We start from the raw sequence: 15,316 nt of genomic DNA on the forward strand, positions 1-15,316 counted from the left end.
TCTACCCTACTGGTTACATCCTCAAAAAACTCTATTAAGTTTTTTACCTGGATTTCCTTTTTGTAAAACCATGCTGATTTGTTCTAATCAGACTATGCTTTTCTAAGTGCATTGATAAGACTTCCTAAATAAAGATTCCAGTACTTTCCTGATGATAGACATCAGGCTAACTGGCCTGTAGTTTCCTGTTTTCTCCCTCCTTCCTTCCTTTCTTTCTTGAAAAACAGTGTTAGATTTGCTAACTTCCAATCCACTGGAACCATTCCAGAATCGAGGGAATTTTGGAAAATCATATCCAGCTGGTTCATTATCTCTGCAGCTCTTTTAGAACCCTAAAATGTAGGACATCAGGTCCTGGGGATTTGTTAGATTCAAGTTTCTCCAGTACTTTTTCTATGCTGGTATAAATTACCTTAATTTCCCCATTTAAATTAGTCCTTAGGTCACCCTCTACTTCTGGTATGTAACCTGTGTCTTCTACTGTGAAGACAGGAAATATTTGTTCAATGTTTTTCCCAATTTCTCATTCCCATTGATAATTTCTCCTGTCTCTTCTTTAAAGACCAATGTTTACTTTAGCTACTCTATTCCTTTTTATACTTATAGAAGCTCTTACAATCAGTTTTTTTCTCTTGGCTAGTTTACTCTACTATTTTTTCCCTTATTAAAATCAACTTTTTGGTGGCCCTTTGTTGGTATCTGAAACACTCCCAATCCTCGGACTTGCTACTGCTTTTTGCAACATTGTAAGCTTCTTCTTTTAATCTATCCTTAGCCTTCCTGGTAAGACACGATGGTTAGTCTATTTATGTAATCAACCTTAGCCAGTTCTCCCCTCATGCCTATGTAATTGCCTTCGTTAAAGTTTAATATTATTGTTTGTGATTGGAGTATGTCATTTTCAATCTTAATGCGGAATTCAATTATATTATGGTCACTATTTCACAGTAGATCTTTTACTATTACTAATTAACCCTGCCCATTGTACAATACTGGATCTAAAATAGCTTTATCCCCAAGATAAAAGCAAAATACTGTGGGCGCATGAAAATTTGAAACAAAAACAGAAAATGCTGGAAAAGGCAAAACTCAACAGGTCTAGCAGTATATGTGGAGATAGAAACAGAGTTAACGTTTTGAGCCCGTATGACCCTTCTTCAGGGCTAAAGAGAAGTAGAAACGTGGTGAAATTTATACTATTTAGGGGGGTGGGGGAGAGATGGAGCAGGTGAAGCTAGACAGAAGGCCAGCAATAGGTGGGGGCAAAGGAGAGATTGACAGAGATGTCATGAACAAACGGACAAAGGGAGTGCTAATGGTAGTGGTAAGGGCTAAAATAAAGAGCTGATAGTGGCATAAAGGTAAGAAAGCAGAATGTGATAATAACAGAAGAAGAGTAAGCACTTTAAAATAAGATGGAACAAGTTAAGGATGGCCCTTTTGGGGGTGGGGTGGGGTGAAGGGGCAGTGGTGGGGAAAATGGATAGAAAATGGGTTGAAGGGGGGGATAAAAAGGGGGTAAAACAAAGAATAAAAAAAAAATAAGTGGATAAAAAATAAAAATGAATTCTGAAAAAAGGGATTAAAAAAGGGGCGAGGATGGAGGAGAAAGTTCATGGTCTGAAGTTGCTGAACTCCATGCTAAGTACAGAAGGCTGCAAAGTGCCTAAGCAGAAGATGAGGTACTGTTCCTCAAGTTTGTGTTGGGTTTCATTGGAACATTGCAGCAGGCCAAGGACGGACATGTGGGCATAAGAGCAGGATGGTGTGTTGAAATGGCAAGCGACAGGAAGGTCTGAGTCATGCTTGTGGACAGACCGAAGATGTTCCGCAAAGCAGTTACCTAGTCTGCGTTTCATCTCCTAAAGAGACGACCACATTGGGAGCAGCGAATGCAGTAGACCAAATTGAAGAAGCTGCAAGTGAAGCACCTGAAAGGAGTGTTTGGGCCCTTGGACAGTGAGGAGGTAAAGGAGCAGGTGCTGCACCTTCTGCAATTGCATGGGAAGGTGCTGTGGGAAGGGGATGGGGTGTTGGGGGTGATGGAGGAATGGACCAGGGTGCCCCAGAGGGAACAGTCCCTACGGAATGTTGATGGGGGTGGGGGGGATGTGATTGGTGGTGGCATCGTGCTGGAGTTGGCAGAAATGGCGAAGGATCTTCTATCCAGCTTCACCTGCCCGCCCTCCCCCCCTCCCCCCCAACCCACCCACCAACAGTATAAATTTCATCACATTTCTACTCTTTAGTTCTGAAGAAGGGTCATAAAGACTCGAAATGTTAACTCTGTTTCTAGCTTTATCCCCAGTTGGTTCCATAACCTGTTGCTTTTGTGACGGTTTCCTGGAGCATTCTACAAACTCATCTAACGGACCACCTTTGCCAATTTGATTGCTCCGGTCTATAGGACAACCAGCAACTAATGCATTATATTGTTGCAAGCTCCAATAATTAATTGCTTAATGCTCTGTCCAACAGTATAACCATTGTTAGGGGGCTTATAAACTACTCAAGTACTGGCTAATATCAGATTCTATTATTACCATTATTTTTCAGACCCAGCCACCCCACCTATTCCCTCCCAGCCCCAAGCATCTACCAATCTACCCACTCAGTTCTGCACAAGAAGAGAATGAAGGCGCATGGGTCATATTGGCAAAAATAAAAAGAAACAATGTCACACATCCCTCCAAGTGGGACTCCTACTGCAATTCTGAGTCGGAGCCAAAGTCTGGCTTAGGTCCATGTGAGGGTGCAGACAGGTAGAAATGTAAAGAAAGACAGAGAATGAGGCAAACAGAATGTGAAAGTGAAGAAAAGATAAGAAAGCGGTAATTGGACTCAAGGACAAAACGTGCACAGAAACAACAATGGGTTGCAATATTTTCTCCAGTTTTTATGTATCTGTAACAAACTAAAAGTTTCAGGTTTGTAATCAAAATTGCAAAACAAATTCTTCAAGAACATTCAAGATTTCATTAGAAATAGTCAAAGAAAATCTTCCCATCATATTAATGAGGTCTAACATATAGCACCAGAGACAGCCTCCTCAATAACAGAAAGCATGCAAAAGACATGGAGTAAGGGAAACAAAAAGGAGAGAAAAAAATGAAAGAGGGGAGGTATGTGGGAAACAAACAGGAAAAGAAACATTTGTCTCTGAGCAACACCACAGGAGATAAAATTGTACAAAAAATATACCCACAATATGCAAACTTTTGTCAGCAAGATATATGCAAGTATAAGATTCACTGAGCTGAAACTGCTGTATAAAATTCACTTATTTTTAATGTCCTTCAGAATTTCAAACTCCAAAGTAGGACTGAAATAGCTGTACAGGCAGAAAACCTTGAGAATGTAATTTTCCTTTAAAGAGTGCCTCTGCAATTTTAACTACAAAAAGTTAAATGTGTTACAATATTTTTTCAGGTATTCTCCCTCCCATTCCATTTTCTGTGTAATCACAAATTTGCTTGTTGTTCTGATGTTCTCCAATTAGGTACAGATAAGTTGTACAAGAGCAAAATACTGTTGGAGACCTGAAGTAAAGAGAGAAAATGCCAGAAATACTCAGATCTGGCAGCATCTGTGGAGAGTTTCAGGATGAAAGGTCATTGACCTAAAACGTTAACTCTGTTTCTCTCTCCACAGATGCTGCCAGACCTGCTGAATATTTCCAACCCTTTGTCTTCGTTGTTGATAAGTTATCCAAATTTCTTTCAGAAGAAACATTGACCTAGGAATCAGCCCAGTTGACAAGTGATGATTCTCACCCACTATGCACACAGTCGCAACTGATGGTTCTGATCAAACCTAGGTGATGGGCAAATCTGACTACCTGATTGAAGCATTGTCTTCTTTTAGCAAAGGGGGGTTCAAACAGTTCAACATGAAGTAAAATGCTAAAATTAGAATGATCAGACAACACTTCAGAAAACTGTCCACGTTTCACTATTTGTTTCTAAACATGCATTGTTTTTGACAGTAATCTCAGATTTTCAAAATCCAGCACCAGATAACAAAACAAGTGCAATTTTAACTATTGCGTGACAACTTAAGATGTAATGTTCACATGAAATTTTATATTAAAAAAATTACAAGATTCTCCAAAAGCTAGGCTGATAATCACAACACAACTGTATCATACAGGCCAAATGGTAACAGGTGCAATTCCTAATCTGAGCTGTGTTAACTGGTTTCAGCAAGGTCATATACGGAGATACCAATGTCAAGATCTCAAGAGGGGAAGATTAATAAATTGATGCTCTACAGTATATACCTAGCAGTATAACAGCTCCTTAACTCTAATTAAATAGATGCTGCTTTTAAATCCTCAAACACAACATCCTTTTCCATGGAAGCAATCTGCAATTGGCATATGAAAGTACAATTCAAAGGCTCTTTTAATGTTAATGTTATCTATACTGTAATACTGCTTTTTTCACTTTCACAGAATCACAGAAACACAGTGCAGAAGAGGCCCTTCGGCCCATCGAGTCTGCACCGACACGTGAGAAACACCTGACCTACCTACCTAATCCCATTTACCAGCACTTGGCCCATAGCCTTGAATGTTACGACGTGCCAAGTGCTCATCCAGGTACTTTTTAAAGGATGTGAGGCAACCCGCCTCCACCACCCTCCCAGGCAGCGCATTCCGGACCGTCACCACCCTCTGGGTAAAAGAGTTTTTCCTCAAATCCTCCCTAAACCTCCTGCCCCTCACCTTGAACTTGTGTCCCCTCGTGACTGACCCTTCAACTAATGGGAACAGCTGCTCCCCATCCACCCTGTCCATGCCCCTCATAATCTTGTACATCTCGATGGGTCACCCCTCAGTCTTCTCTGCTCCAACGAAAACAACCCAAGTCTATCCAACCTCTCTTCATAACTTAAATGTTTCATCCCAGGCAACATCCTGGTGAATCTCCTCTGCACCCCCTCCAGTGCAATCACATCCTCCCTATAATGTGGCGACCAGAACTGCACACAGTACTCCAGCTGTGGCTCACCAAGGTTCTATACAACTCCAACATGACCTCCCTACTTCTGTAATCTATGCCTCGATTGATAAAGGCAAGTGTCCCATATGCCTTTTTTACCACCCCACTAACTTGCCCCTCCGCCTTCAGAGGTGTACGGAAACACACGCCAAGGTCCCTTTGTTCCTCAGAGCTTCCTAGTATCATGCCATTCATTAAATACTTCCTCGTCAAATTACTCCTTCCAAAGTGTATCACCTCACACTTTTCAGGGTTAAATCCCATCTGCCACTTATCTGCCCATTTGATCACCCCGTCTACATCTTCCTGTAGCCCAAGACACTCAGCCTCACTGTTAACCACCCAGCCAATCTTTGTGTCATCTGCAAACTTACTAATCCTACCCCCCACATAGTCATCTATGTCATTTATATAAATGATAAATAATAGGGGACCCAGCACAGATCCCTGTGGTACGCCACTGGACACTGGCTTCCAGTCACTAAAGCAGCCTTCTGTCATCACCCTCTGTCTCCTACAACTAAGCCAATTTTGAATCCACCTCATCAATTTACCCTGTATCCCATGTGCATTTGCAATCTTTATAAGTCTCCCATGTGGGACCTTGTCAAAGGCTTTGCTGAAATCCATATAAACTACATCAACTGCACTACCCTCATCTACACACCTGGTCACCTCCTCAAAAAATTCAATCAAATTTGTTAGGCATGACCTCCCTCTGACAAAGCCATGCTGACTATCCCTGATCAAACCTTGCCTCTCCAAGTGGAGATAGATTCTCTCCTTCAGAATTTTCTCCAATAGTTTCCCTACCACTGACGTGCGACTCACTGGTCTGTAGTTCCCTGGCTCATCTCTACAACCCTTCTTAAATAATGGAACCACATTAGCTGTTCTCCAGTCCTCTGCCGCCTCCCCCGTGGCCAGAGAGGAATAAAAAATTTGGGTCAGAGCCCCTGCGATCTCCTCCCTTGCCTTCCTCAGCAGTCTGGGACGCAAATCATCCAGACCTAGAGATCTGTCCACTTTTAAGCCTGCCAACACCTCCAATACCTTGTCACTCCCTATATCAATTTGCTTAAGAACCTGGCAGTCTCTCTCCCAGAGTTCCATACCTTCATCCTCATTCTCTTGGGTGAAGACAGATGTGAAGTATTCATTCAACACTCTACCGATGTCCTCTGGCTCCACCCATAGATTTCCCCCTTGGTCCCTAATGGGCCCTACTCTTTCCCTGGTTATCCTCTCTCCCCATTGATATACTTATAGAATATCTTGGGATTTTCCCTACTTTTACCAACCAGAGCTTTCTCATATCCCCTCTTTGCTCTCCTAATTGCTTTCTTAGGCTCCACTCTGCACTTTCTGATCTCCACTAATGCCTCTGCTGATTTGCTCTCCTTGTACCTGCTAAAAGCCTCTCTTTTCCTTCTCATCGTTTCTTGAATATCTCTGGTCATCCATGGTTCTCTGGGCTTGTTATTCCTTCCTATCACCCTAAAGGGAACATGTTGAGCCTGTATCCTCCACATTTCCTTTTTGAACGCCCCCCACTGCTCTTCTGTAGATTTCCCCTCAAGTAGCTGTTCCCAGTCTACCTTGGCCAGATCCTGCCTTATTTTACTAAAATCCGCTCTGTCCCAATCCAAAACATTTTTTTGCAACTTGTCTATTTCTTTGTCCATAACAAGCTTAAATGGTACCATGTTGTGGTCGCAATCACTAAAATGCATTAAAGTAGAGGCCATCCAGCCTTGCCTTACTCCCTTGAAACTTAATGCAGCTGTAGTCCCTCTGACTTGATTGTTTTACTGTATTATGAAGTGTCCCTATTCTGCTAACATTCTGTGTCCCCTCCCCCTGCCGAATTAGTTTAAACTCCTCCCAACAACACCAGCAAACCTGCCCGCAAGGATGTTAGTCCCGCTCTGGTTCAGATGTAGACCGTCCCGCTTGTACAGGTCCCACCTTCCCCAGAAACAGTCCCAGTGATCCAGGAATCTTTATTTCAGATTAAAATAGCAATGGTAGAAAAAAAAAGGTGAACTGTGTGTCAAGGCTAGCAGAGTTGAAGTCATTACATTACCAAAAAACGTTTTAAATGCTTTCATATGTTATTTGCAGATATATGTAAATCCAAAGTTAAAGTTTAACAGTGCACAAGGCCTTCATAAACACTCTATATAGATCCCATGTGCAAACTGTAATGTTTATTAGTAATCATGAGAAGAAGCACAGTTACATTGACGCAATAGCATCTCTGGTATAAAGGTCACGTGGTCCCCTAATTTTTTTTTCAGCAAAATGTGAAAGCATTTATATCATGAATGATTAAAAGGGAAACTTGAGAATCAAAGTATTTTGTTTAAAGATATAGCATTGTAATATCTGGTCTACAACTTCATCTGCATTACATAGAATGTACAGCACAGAAACAGGTAATTCAGCCTAACTTGTCCACGTGTGTTTATGTTCCACAAATCATTCTCCCACCCATATTAGCACAAACTTATATTCCTTTTTCCTTCATTTATTAATCTAGCTTCTTCTTAACTGCGTCTGTGCTATTCATCTCAGCCACTCAGTGGTATCAAGATCCACATTCTAACTACTCTTCCAGTAAAGAAGTTTCTCTGGCATGTTTTTGGATTTATTCATGAATATACTATATTTGTGGCCTCCAGATTTGGTCTCCCCACAAGTGGAATCATCATCTCTACATCTATCCTATCAAACCCTTTCATAATCTTAAAGACCCCCATCAGGTCACTTCTTAGGCTTCTCTTTCCTAAAGAGCCCTAGCCTGTTCATCCTTTCTTAATGGGTGTAACCCCTCATTTCTAGTATCATCCCTGGAATCCATTTTTGTACCTTCTGCAGTGCCTCAGATTCTTTTCTAATGTAGAGACCAAACTGTGCACAGTATCTATTCACCAAGATGGGGGGCGGTGGGGTGGGGGCGGGCGGGGGGGACTGTGGGTTACCATCAGAATAACTTTGGAGAAAGGGAAACATTATTTCAGTCAGCTGCATTTTGACCTCATGTCTTTGTCAAAAACTAATATTTGAGTAATTGTTGATACCTGCTCCAAAAATGTGGTTGGCATTAAATCTGAAGCTAACTTACGCATTTCTCTGCTTTGCAATATAGTGACAACACGTCAAAAGGACTTCAATAGCTACAAAATGCTTTAGGGCATCTTGAAATTATGAAAGGTACTATAAAATGTAAACGTATTTCTTTCTTTACACCAGATGAAATAATCAAAGTGACTGGTGTGAGAATGAAGGGAGAAATGCTTTATGCATTGGAAATTTCAATTTACTTGTAAAACAATTACTATTTAATGGATATGAACAAAGTTTGCGTAATAGTGCGTAGATCTGTTTGAGCTCCCTCCACTTGCTTTCCTTATGGAACTTTGCTTTGTGCAGGCTGTAAAAGCTTGTGGCTGTTTTTTGAGATTCAAAAAAATTCCAGTCTACACCAGCCCTGGGCAAGTAACTTCCCAGCTTTGGCAAGATTGAGAACAGAACTTAGAAGGAACATCATTGTGTTAGTGCTCCATTTCCAAATCTTTGAGTGTTTTTTTTCCCCCCAATTCCTGTTGTACTTCTGGTTCTTTGTGGTAATGCTTTCTTACCCAATTTAAAATTTATCGTGTATTGTTGAGATCTCCATTTCATTCGCTTTTAAATTTCTGTTCATGCAGGAATGGTCGAGCGCGCGGGGGGGGGGAGAAGAGGTCGATCCTTCAAAGAGAAGATAGTTCGGGTAAAGTCTTGGTACGTATAAAAGAGAAAAAAGGGAAAGGCATCCAAAGCTAGAACTAGGTGATTAAAGATAGAGAGAAACAGAAAAAGGAGGCCAATGCTAATTGTCAGGCTCACAATAAGGTACAGAATCAAGCTGAACACAGAACACACAGAGAACCGAAAAAGAAAGTAAAAGTGTCGGAGAGAGGCTACAAGAAAAGATTAGCAGATGACATCAAAGAGAACAGTGAAGCTCTTTTTCTTATTCACTCACAAGATGTGACCATCACTGGCAAAGCCAGCATTTCTTGCCACTCCCAACTGTCCTCAAGGTGGAGTGAGCTGCCTTCTTGAACTGCTGCAGTTGTGTAGGTACACCCAGTGATGGTAGGGAGGGGATTCCAGGTTTTGACCCAGCAGTGAAGGAACAGCAATATAGTTTCCAATCAGAATGGTGTCTAGTTTGTTGGAGAGGTCTGAATATTATTGCACTTCCTGTAATAACCATTTTGAAATGTTTGTAATGTTCCTTTTATTGTACTGAAGCACCTCAGAGTGCAACATGACTGATGTAGAAAATTTCAATATCACTGTGCTTTGAGATGGCCATTTTCAAACATTTTGTAATGTTCTTTTGGATATTTTATGAATAAAGTATATTTTTTGCACAATAAACCTGCAAGTGATGGCGTTCCCATGCACCTGCTGCCCTTTTCCTTGCAGATGGTTGCCGATTTAGCACATGCTGTCAAAGGGTGAGTTGCTGTGTCATATAGATAGTGGACACGGTCCACCAGTGTGTGCTGGTGGTATAGGGAGTGAATGTTTAAGGTGCTGATAAACTGGGCTGCTTTGTTGTAGATGGTGTTGAGCTTCTTGAGCATTGCCGAAGCTGCACTCAATCAGGCAAGTGGGGAGTATTCCATCACACTCCTGACTTGTGCCTTGTAGATGGTGGACAGGTTTTGGGGAGTCGGAAGATGAGTTACTAGCTGCAGAATTCCCATCTTCTGAATTGCTTTTGTTACTACAATATTTATATGGCTACTCCAGTTAAGTTTTTGGTCAATAAACATATAATTATAAAAGGATAGTCAAAGAAAGGCTGGGTCCAATTAGGAACCAAAAAGGAGGCAACAGACGAGATACAAAATGAAGACATTGCAACTCTCTTCACAAAGCAGGAAAGGAAGTAGTATCGAAATTGGACAGGATAGAAACAGTAAAAGAGGAACAGTTGGCAGCACCCAAAAGTAAAAAAGTCACCCAAGTCCCAGGTTGCTGAAGGAAGCAAGGTTAGAAATAAAGGCTGCTTTAATCACAATCTTTCAATGCACCTTGGATGTGGGAGTGGTGCCAGAGGGAAAAAGGAGTTTGTGTGACTAGCAGAGGGGATTGATGAAGGTAATGCAGTTGATGTGTATATGGACTTGCAAAAAACACTTGATAGGGTGCTACATAATAGGCTTCAATTTTGCTAACAAATCTATGGGATTAAAGAGGTAGTGGCAGCATGGATACAAAACTGACTGAGACAGAAAGTAGACAGTGGTAGTGATTGCTGTTTTTCAGATTGGATAGAAGTATATAGTGGTGACCCCAGGGTTGGTGGTAGGACCACCGCACTTTTCGATATATATTGATGACCTGGGTTTGGGCAGAGGAGCATCATTCCAAAGTTTGCACATGACACAAACCTGTTTACTACGTTTTCAAGTTAAGAGCATAGCAGCAGACTTCAGGAGGTCAGATACCGGTGAATATGGCAGACAGATGGCAGATGAAATTTAATGCAGAGAAGTATGAAGTGATGCATTTTGGAACCAAAAATGAGGGGAGGCAATATAAACTAAACATTACAATTTTAAGATGGGCACAGGAACAGAAAGGCCTGGGGTTCACTTACACAAATCTTTGGAGGTGGATGAAGTAGACAAAAAGACTGTTAGAAAAGCATACGGGATCTTTGGCTTTATAAATAGAGGCATAGATTAAAAAAAGCAAGGAAGCCATGGTAAACCTTTATAAAATCACTACTCAGGCCTAAGTATTGGATCCAGTTCTGGACACAATACTTTAGGAAGATGTCATGACTTTGGAAAGGATGGAGTGGAGAGCTACTAGAACAGTATCATGGCTTAGAGAGTTACATTATGTGAAGAGACTAAAGGAACTGCGATAACTGTTCTTAGAGCAGAGACCATTATGGGGAAATTTAATAAAGGTGCTCAAAATTACAATGGGTTTTTATAGAGCTGACAGGGAGAAACTGTTTCCACAGGCACAAAAGTTTGTAACCAGATGAAACAGATTTAAGATAAATGACAAAAGAAACAGGGAGAGATGAAGAGAATTTTTTTTTAAAAACACAGCAAGTTAATATGATCTGATTGAAAAGGTGATGGAAGCTGATTCAACAGCAAATTTCAAAAGGAAGTTGGAAGGAAAAAAAAACTTCTGGGTCACAGGGATTGGGGCTAAGTTCCAGCACGGACACGATGGGTCTAATAGCCTCCCTCTGTGCTCTGTGATTCTATGAAGTGCATAAATAAAATGACCAAGATATTAAAACAAATTCTGCAACCTCCTGCAACACTAGCCACACAGTATGCATTTAAGATTCTGGCAACTTTGTGATCAGACGCAGTTACTATTTGTATCGCCAAATATAGGTCAATTTTAATATGTAGCAGCTTTATCATCAAGCGCATAACACAAAGTATGTTTTCAGAAGGTCTCAACTAAAGAAAGAAATTACATTTACATTGTGCCTTTCACAACCTCAAGATGGTTCAGAGATATATATTGGCCAAGACAACAAAAGAACGTGATGTTTCATATCCAGCTGAAAGGACAGACTGCATCTCAATTGAATATTGAATCTGATGCACGGCACCAGCAGAGCAGCACACCCTCAATACTACACTGAAGTGTCCACGTATATTATTTGGCTAAATGTCTGGAGTGGGGCTTGAACTCTCAATCTCCTTATAGAGACAAAACTGCCACCACTGAGCATTGGCTGACACTTAACCAAAGCTTTCTAGTTTCCTGTAAGTTTTGAAAAATATTTTTTCACTTATTTCTCCGTTTGGCCCTTCAGTTCCAAGTATACACTTGCAAATAAATTGAGAAGACCGACACTTGTGGTGTACGCACATTTTCTAGCATACCACAAAAGAGCATCGCCTCAGCCAAGAACAAATGTCGAATGCTTTCAGCAAGATGCAATGCTCAGGAAGTGATGAAAGAAAATCAGACTCTACACATGTAATAAAGGACTTGGGTATTCCAGTAACGCTTGGAAGAAAAACTTAAAGTTAACTTTGAGGTACAGAGGTTAACCAAGAACCGTCGGCATAGTTTTTTTAATGGAAAGGATGTGTTTGACAAATTTAACAGAATTTCTTGAAGAAGTGACGAATTGGATTAAGGCAAAACGAGTAAATGCACTGCATATGGAATTTCAAGGGCATTCCATAAAGTGGCTCACTTTACAAAACACTCAGGTGTACGGCATATCAGGAAATGTCAAATGAATAGAGAGTTTGTTAATGGACAAAAAAGTTAAGTCAACAGGTGCTGATTAGGTTGGAGAAAGATTGGAAGTTCCAGAGCCATAAAGCAATATGGCATTTATTTTTTGTTTGTACACAATTAGATGATTTAGATTGGAGTATTGGGAGAACAATATCAAAAGTTACCAATGGCACAGTATGGCAAAAGGCAAGCAGTAAAGTGGATTGTAAAAGCCTTCAGGAGGGCAACAGCAAACAGATCATAGATAAAATTTAATGTAGGGAACTGTGTGCAATGCCTTTAATAAAGAAAAAGGAATTAGAATATATACTCAATTGTAAGATGCAAAAGGCGGTAAAGGAGCAGGGACTCAAATACATTATTTCTTGAAATTCAAGGCTATGGGCCAAGTGCTGATAAATGGGATTAGGTAGGTAGGTCAGGTGTTTCTCATGTGTTGGTGCACTCGATGGGCCGAAGGGCCTCTTCTGCACTGAGAGATTCTGTGATTCTGCAGGGGATAAATACAGCTTGAAAATAAACAGGCAAATGTTAATGGTTTTTTAAATAGGAAGGTAGTGAACAAGGCCAAAGTAGTAAAGGTAAATTTGTACAAGGCTATAGTTGGAATCACAGTCGAGTTTTGGATGCATCGTTATAGAATAGGCATTAAAGCTATGGGATATGGTGAGTAGATTCATTAAAATGGCACCTTACATGAGAAACTGTAGTTCTGAAGAGAGACTTGAGATACTGGGGTCATTTGCATTTGTTTCAAAGAAAGTAAAAGATGATGTAATGATGGTTTTTAAAGTTAAAAAGGGTTTTGATGGAGTGAACAGTGAAAGGTTATCCTGTGATGAAGGACTATCAATTTAAAACAGTTACAAAATAAATGCACTGAAGTTTTGAGAAATTTCTTTACACTGAACTGTTGACGCATGGAATGCTTTGTCACAGAAAGGAGTACAGGTAGAGATCATTCCATTTTTTGATGAGAAAAATATTTGAAGCAGGGGAATATTCAAGGTTATGGGGTTTGTTTCAAAATACTCTGGCAAACAGCTGAATAGTCACCTTCTGAGCTTTAAACATTATTGCTGTCAGGAAAGTGTATATCTCTTTATGCTCTTTTAATTATTGCTGTATGAAATAGTGTACTTGAAATATCTGTAAAAAAAAAACTGATGTACCTCAGGCAGAATTATCTAAATTTACTGTACTGTACATCAAAGATACACTTTTCCTTGAACTTTGTCTAAACGTACAACTGACCCAATAATGGTTGATCAGTTCTCCAGGCTTTATAATTAGAGCTGTAAGAAAGCTGGAGGCCACTGCTTCCTTTCCAGATTCATAGCACTGCTCCCCACCCACCCATATTGCTATTGTGGAGCATAATGTTGATCACATCATTAGCTTAGCAGCCAGCCAAAATATTTAGCCATGAGAAAATATTGATTATAAAAAGGATATATATTTGAGGTCAAGTTACATGGACATTTCATACATTTTTTTCTGAGAAACGTGTCACGCCCCTTTTAACCTAAGCAGAGCCAGTCACAGCATCAGTTACACAAAACAGAAACACAGGGTATCTCAGGTGACCACACAAATTGACCTGGTGATATAAATTCACTCTTGTTTTGTCGTTGGAGTGAACGATGGAAACTGGCTGGCCTGGCTTGGCTTGACACCTTAAAAAAAACTATTGCCTTTGAGTCAGAAGGTTGTGGGTTCATGTCCCACTCCCGGAAAAAAAAAGTCAAGAACTGTGAATGTACTCGAAAGAGTTACAAGGAGGAAGTCCCTCCCCTCCCCCACTCCCCCCCCCCCAAAACAAGGGGAAATTCAATTACATAATCCGCTTCAGACACACCATCGACAACACAAGACTTGAAGACCCTTCCCCACACCCCCCACCCCCCAAAATATAATGAGCCCAAGCCCCATGGAGTGAGCCCCCGGGTTAGAGGGTTCAATGGAGACCCTCCACTTCCCCGATAAGGACACAGGCCATCCGGACGCACTCTCCCCCTCCCCCCTGCCCACTCACCTCCGTCGGCTGCTAGAGGCTGCCCGTCTCCCTCCGGCTTCTCCCTGGGCTTCTGGCTGCGGTGCCTGAAGTGACAATAAGGCCGGTTACAGGAGGTGGAGGTGGAGGAGGAGCCGGAGCCGCCACCGTAAAACGGACACTCGATGCTGCGGAAAAACTCGGTGGAACGCAGCATTCTGCACTCGGGCCCCGGCCTCGGGGACAAGGCATAATCCCCGAGAGAGTAATGGGGTTTTGTTTTGGGAGGGGAAGGGTGGTTGGGGGGTGGGGGTTGGTGTACAACACGAAGCCGGATAGGGAGGGTGGGTGGAGCGGCCTTCAACCCCCGAGTGGGCCTCTCTCACTCCCTCAGCTCCGCCCGCCCCCCGCCAGCCGCCGCCATCTTGGTTCCTTCCAGCCTGTGACGTCAGCGAGACCTCCCGCCCTCAGCGCACGTTTCGCGAGGGGAGGGCGGGGGGTGGTAAAGAACAGAAATTGCATTTATATAGCACCTGTCACCACCACTGGACGCCCCCCACCCCAGAGCATTTTACAACCGGTGTAGTACTTACTCTAAAGTCACTGCTGTAAAATGTTGGAATCAATTTGCACACAGCAAGCTCCCGCAAACCACAAATGGGATCACGAACAGATCTTTTTTTTTGTGATGTGGATTGAGGGATAAATGTTGGCTACTTAAGGGCTGACTCCCCCGCTTTTCTTAATCACACCATGGATCTTTTACGAAAACCAAAAATACCTGGAAAAACTCAGCAGGTTTGACAGCGTCTGCGGAGAGGGACACAGTTGTATGACTAAGAGTCATTCGGACTTGAAATGTTAACTGTGTTCCTCTCCGCAGATGCTGTCAGACCTGCTGAGTTTTTCCAGCTATTTTTGTTTTTGTTTCGGATTTCCAGCATCCGCAGTATTTTGCTTTTATCGTGGATCTTTTACATCCAGCTAAGAGAAGGCTTTAATATTCACCACTGGATGGTAAAAA

General features: G+C 41.6%; 1 protein-coding gene across 1 annotated transcript in view; it reads right to left on the bottom strand.

Annotated features, from left to right (window-relative positions):
- Positions 1 to 14,742, bottom strand: part of rexo1 (REX1, RNA exonuclease 1 homolog) — a 100,163-nt gene extending 85,421 nt beyond the window's left edge. Inside the window, exon 1 of the mRNA XM_078555913.1 lies at positions 14,335 to 14,742. Within this exon, the coding sequence (XP_078412039.1) occupies positions 14,335 to 14,509 (175 nt within the window). The 5' untranslated portion in view covers positions 14,510 to 14,742. The remainder of the gene's footprint in view (positions 1 to 14,334) is intronic.
- Positions 14,743 to 15,316: the final 574 nt, after the last annotated feature.

Source organism: Cetorhinus maximus, chromosome 13 (genome assembly GCF_964194155.1).
Source record: "Cetorhinus maximus chromosome 13, sCetMax3.hap1.1, whole genome shotgun sequence".
Classification (NCBI taxonomy): Eukaryota; Metazoa; Chordata; class Chondrichthyes; order Lamniformes; family Cetorhinidae; genus Cetorhinus; species Cetorhinus maximus.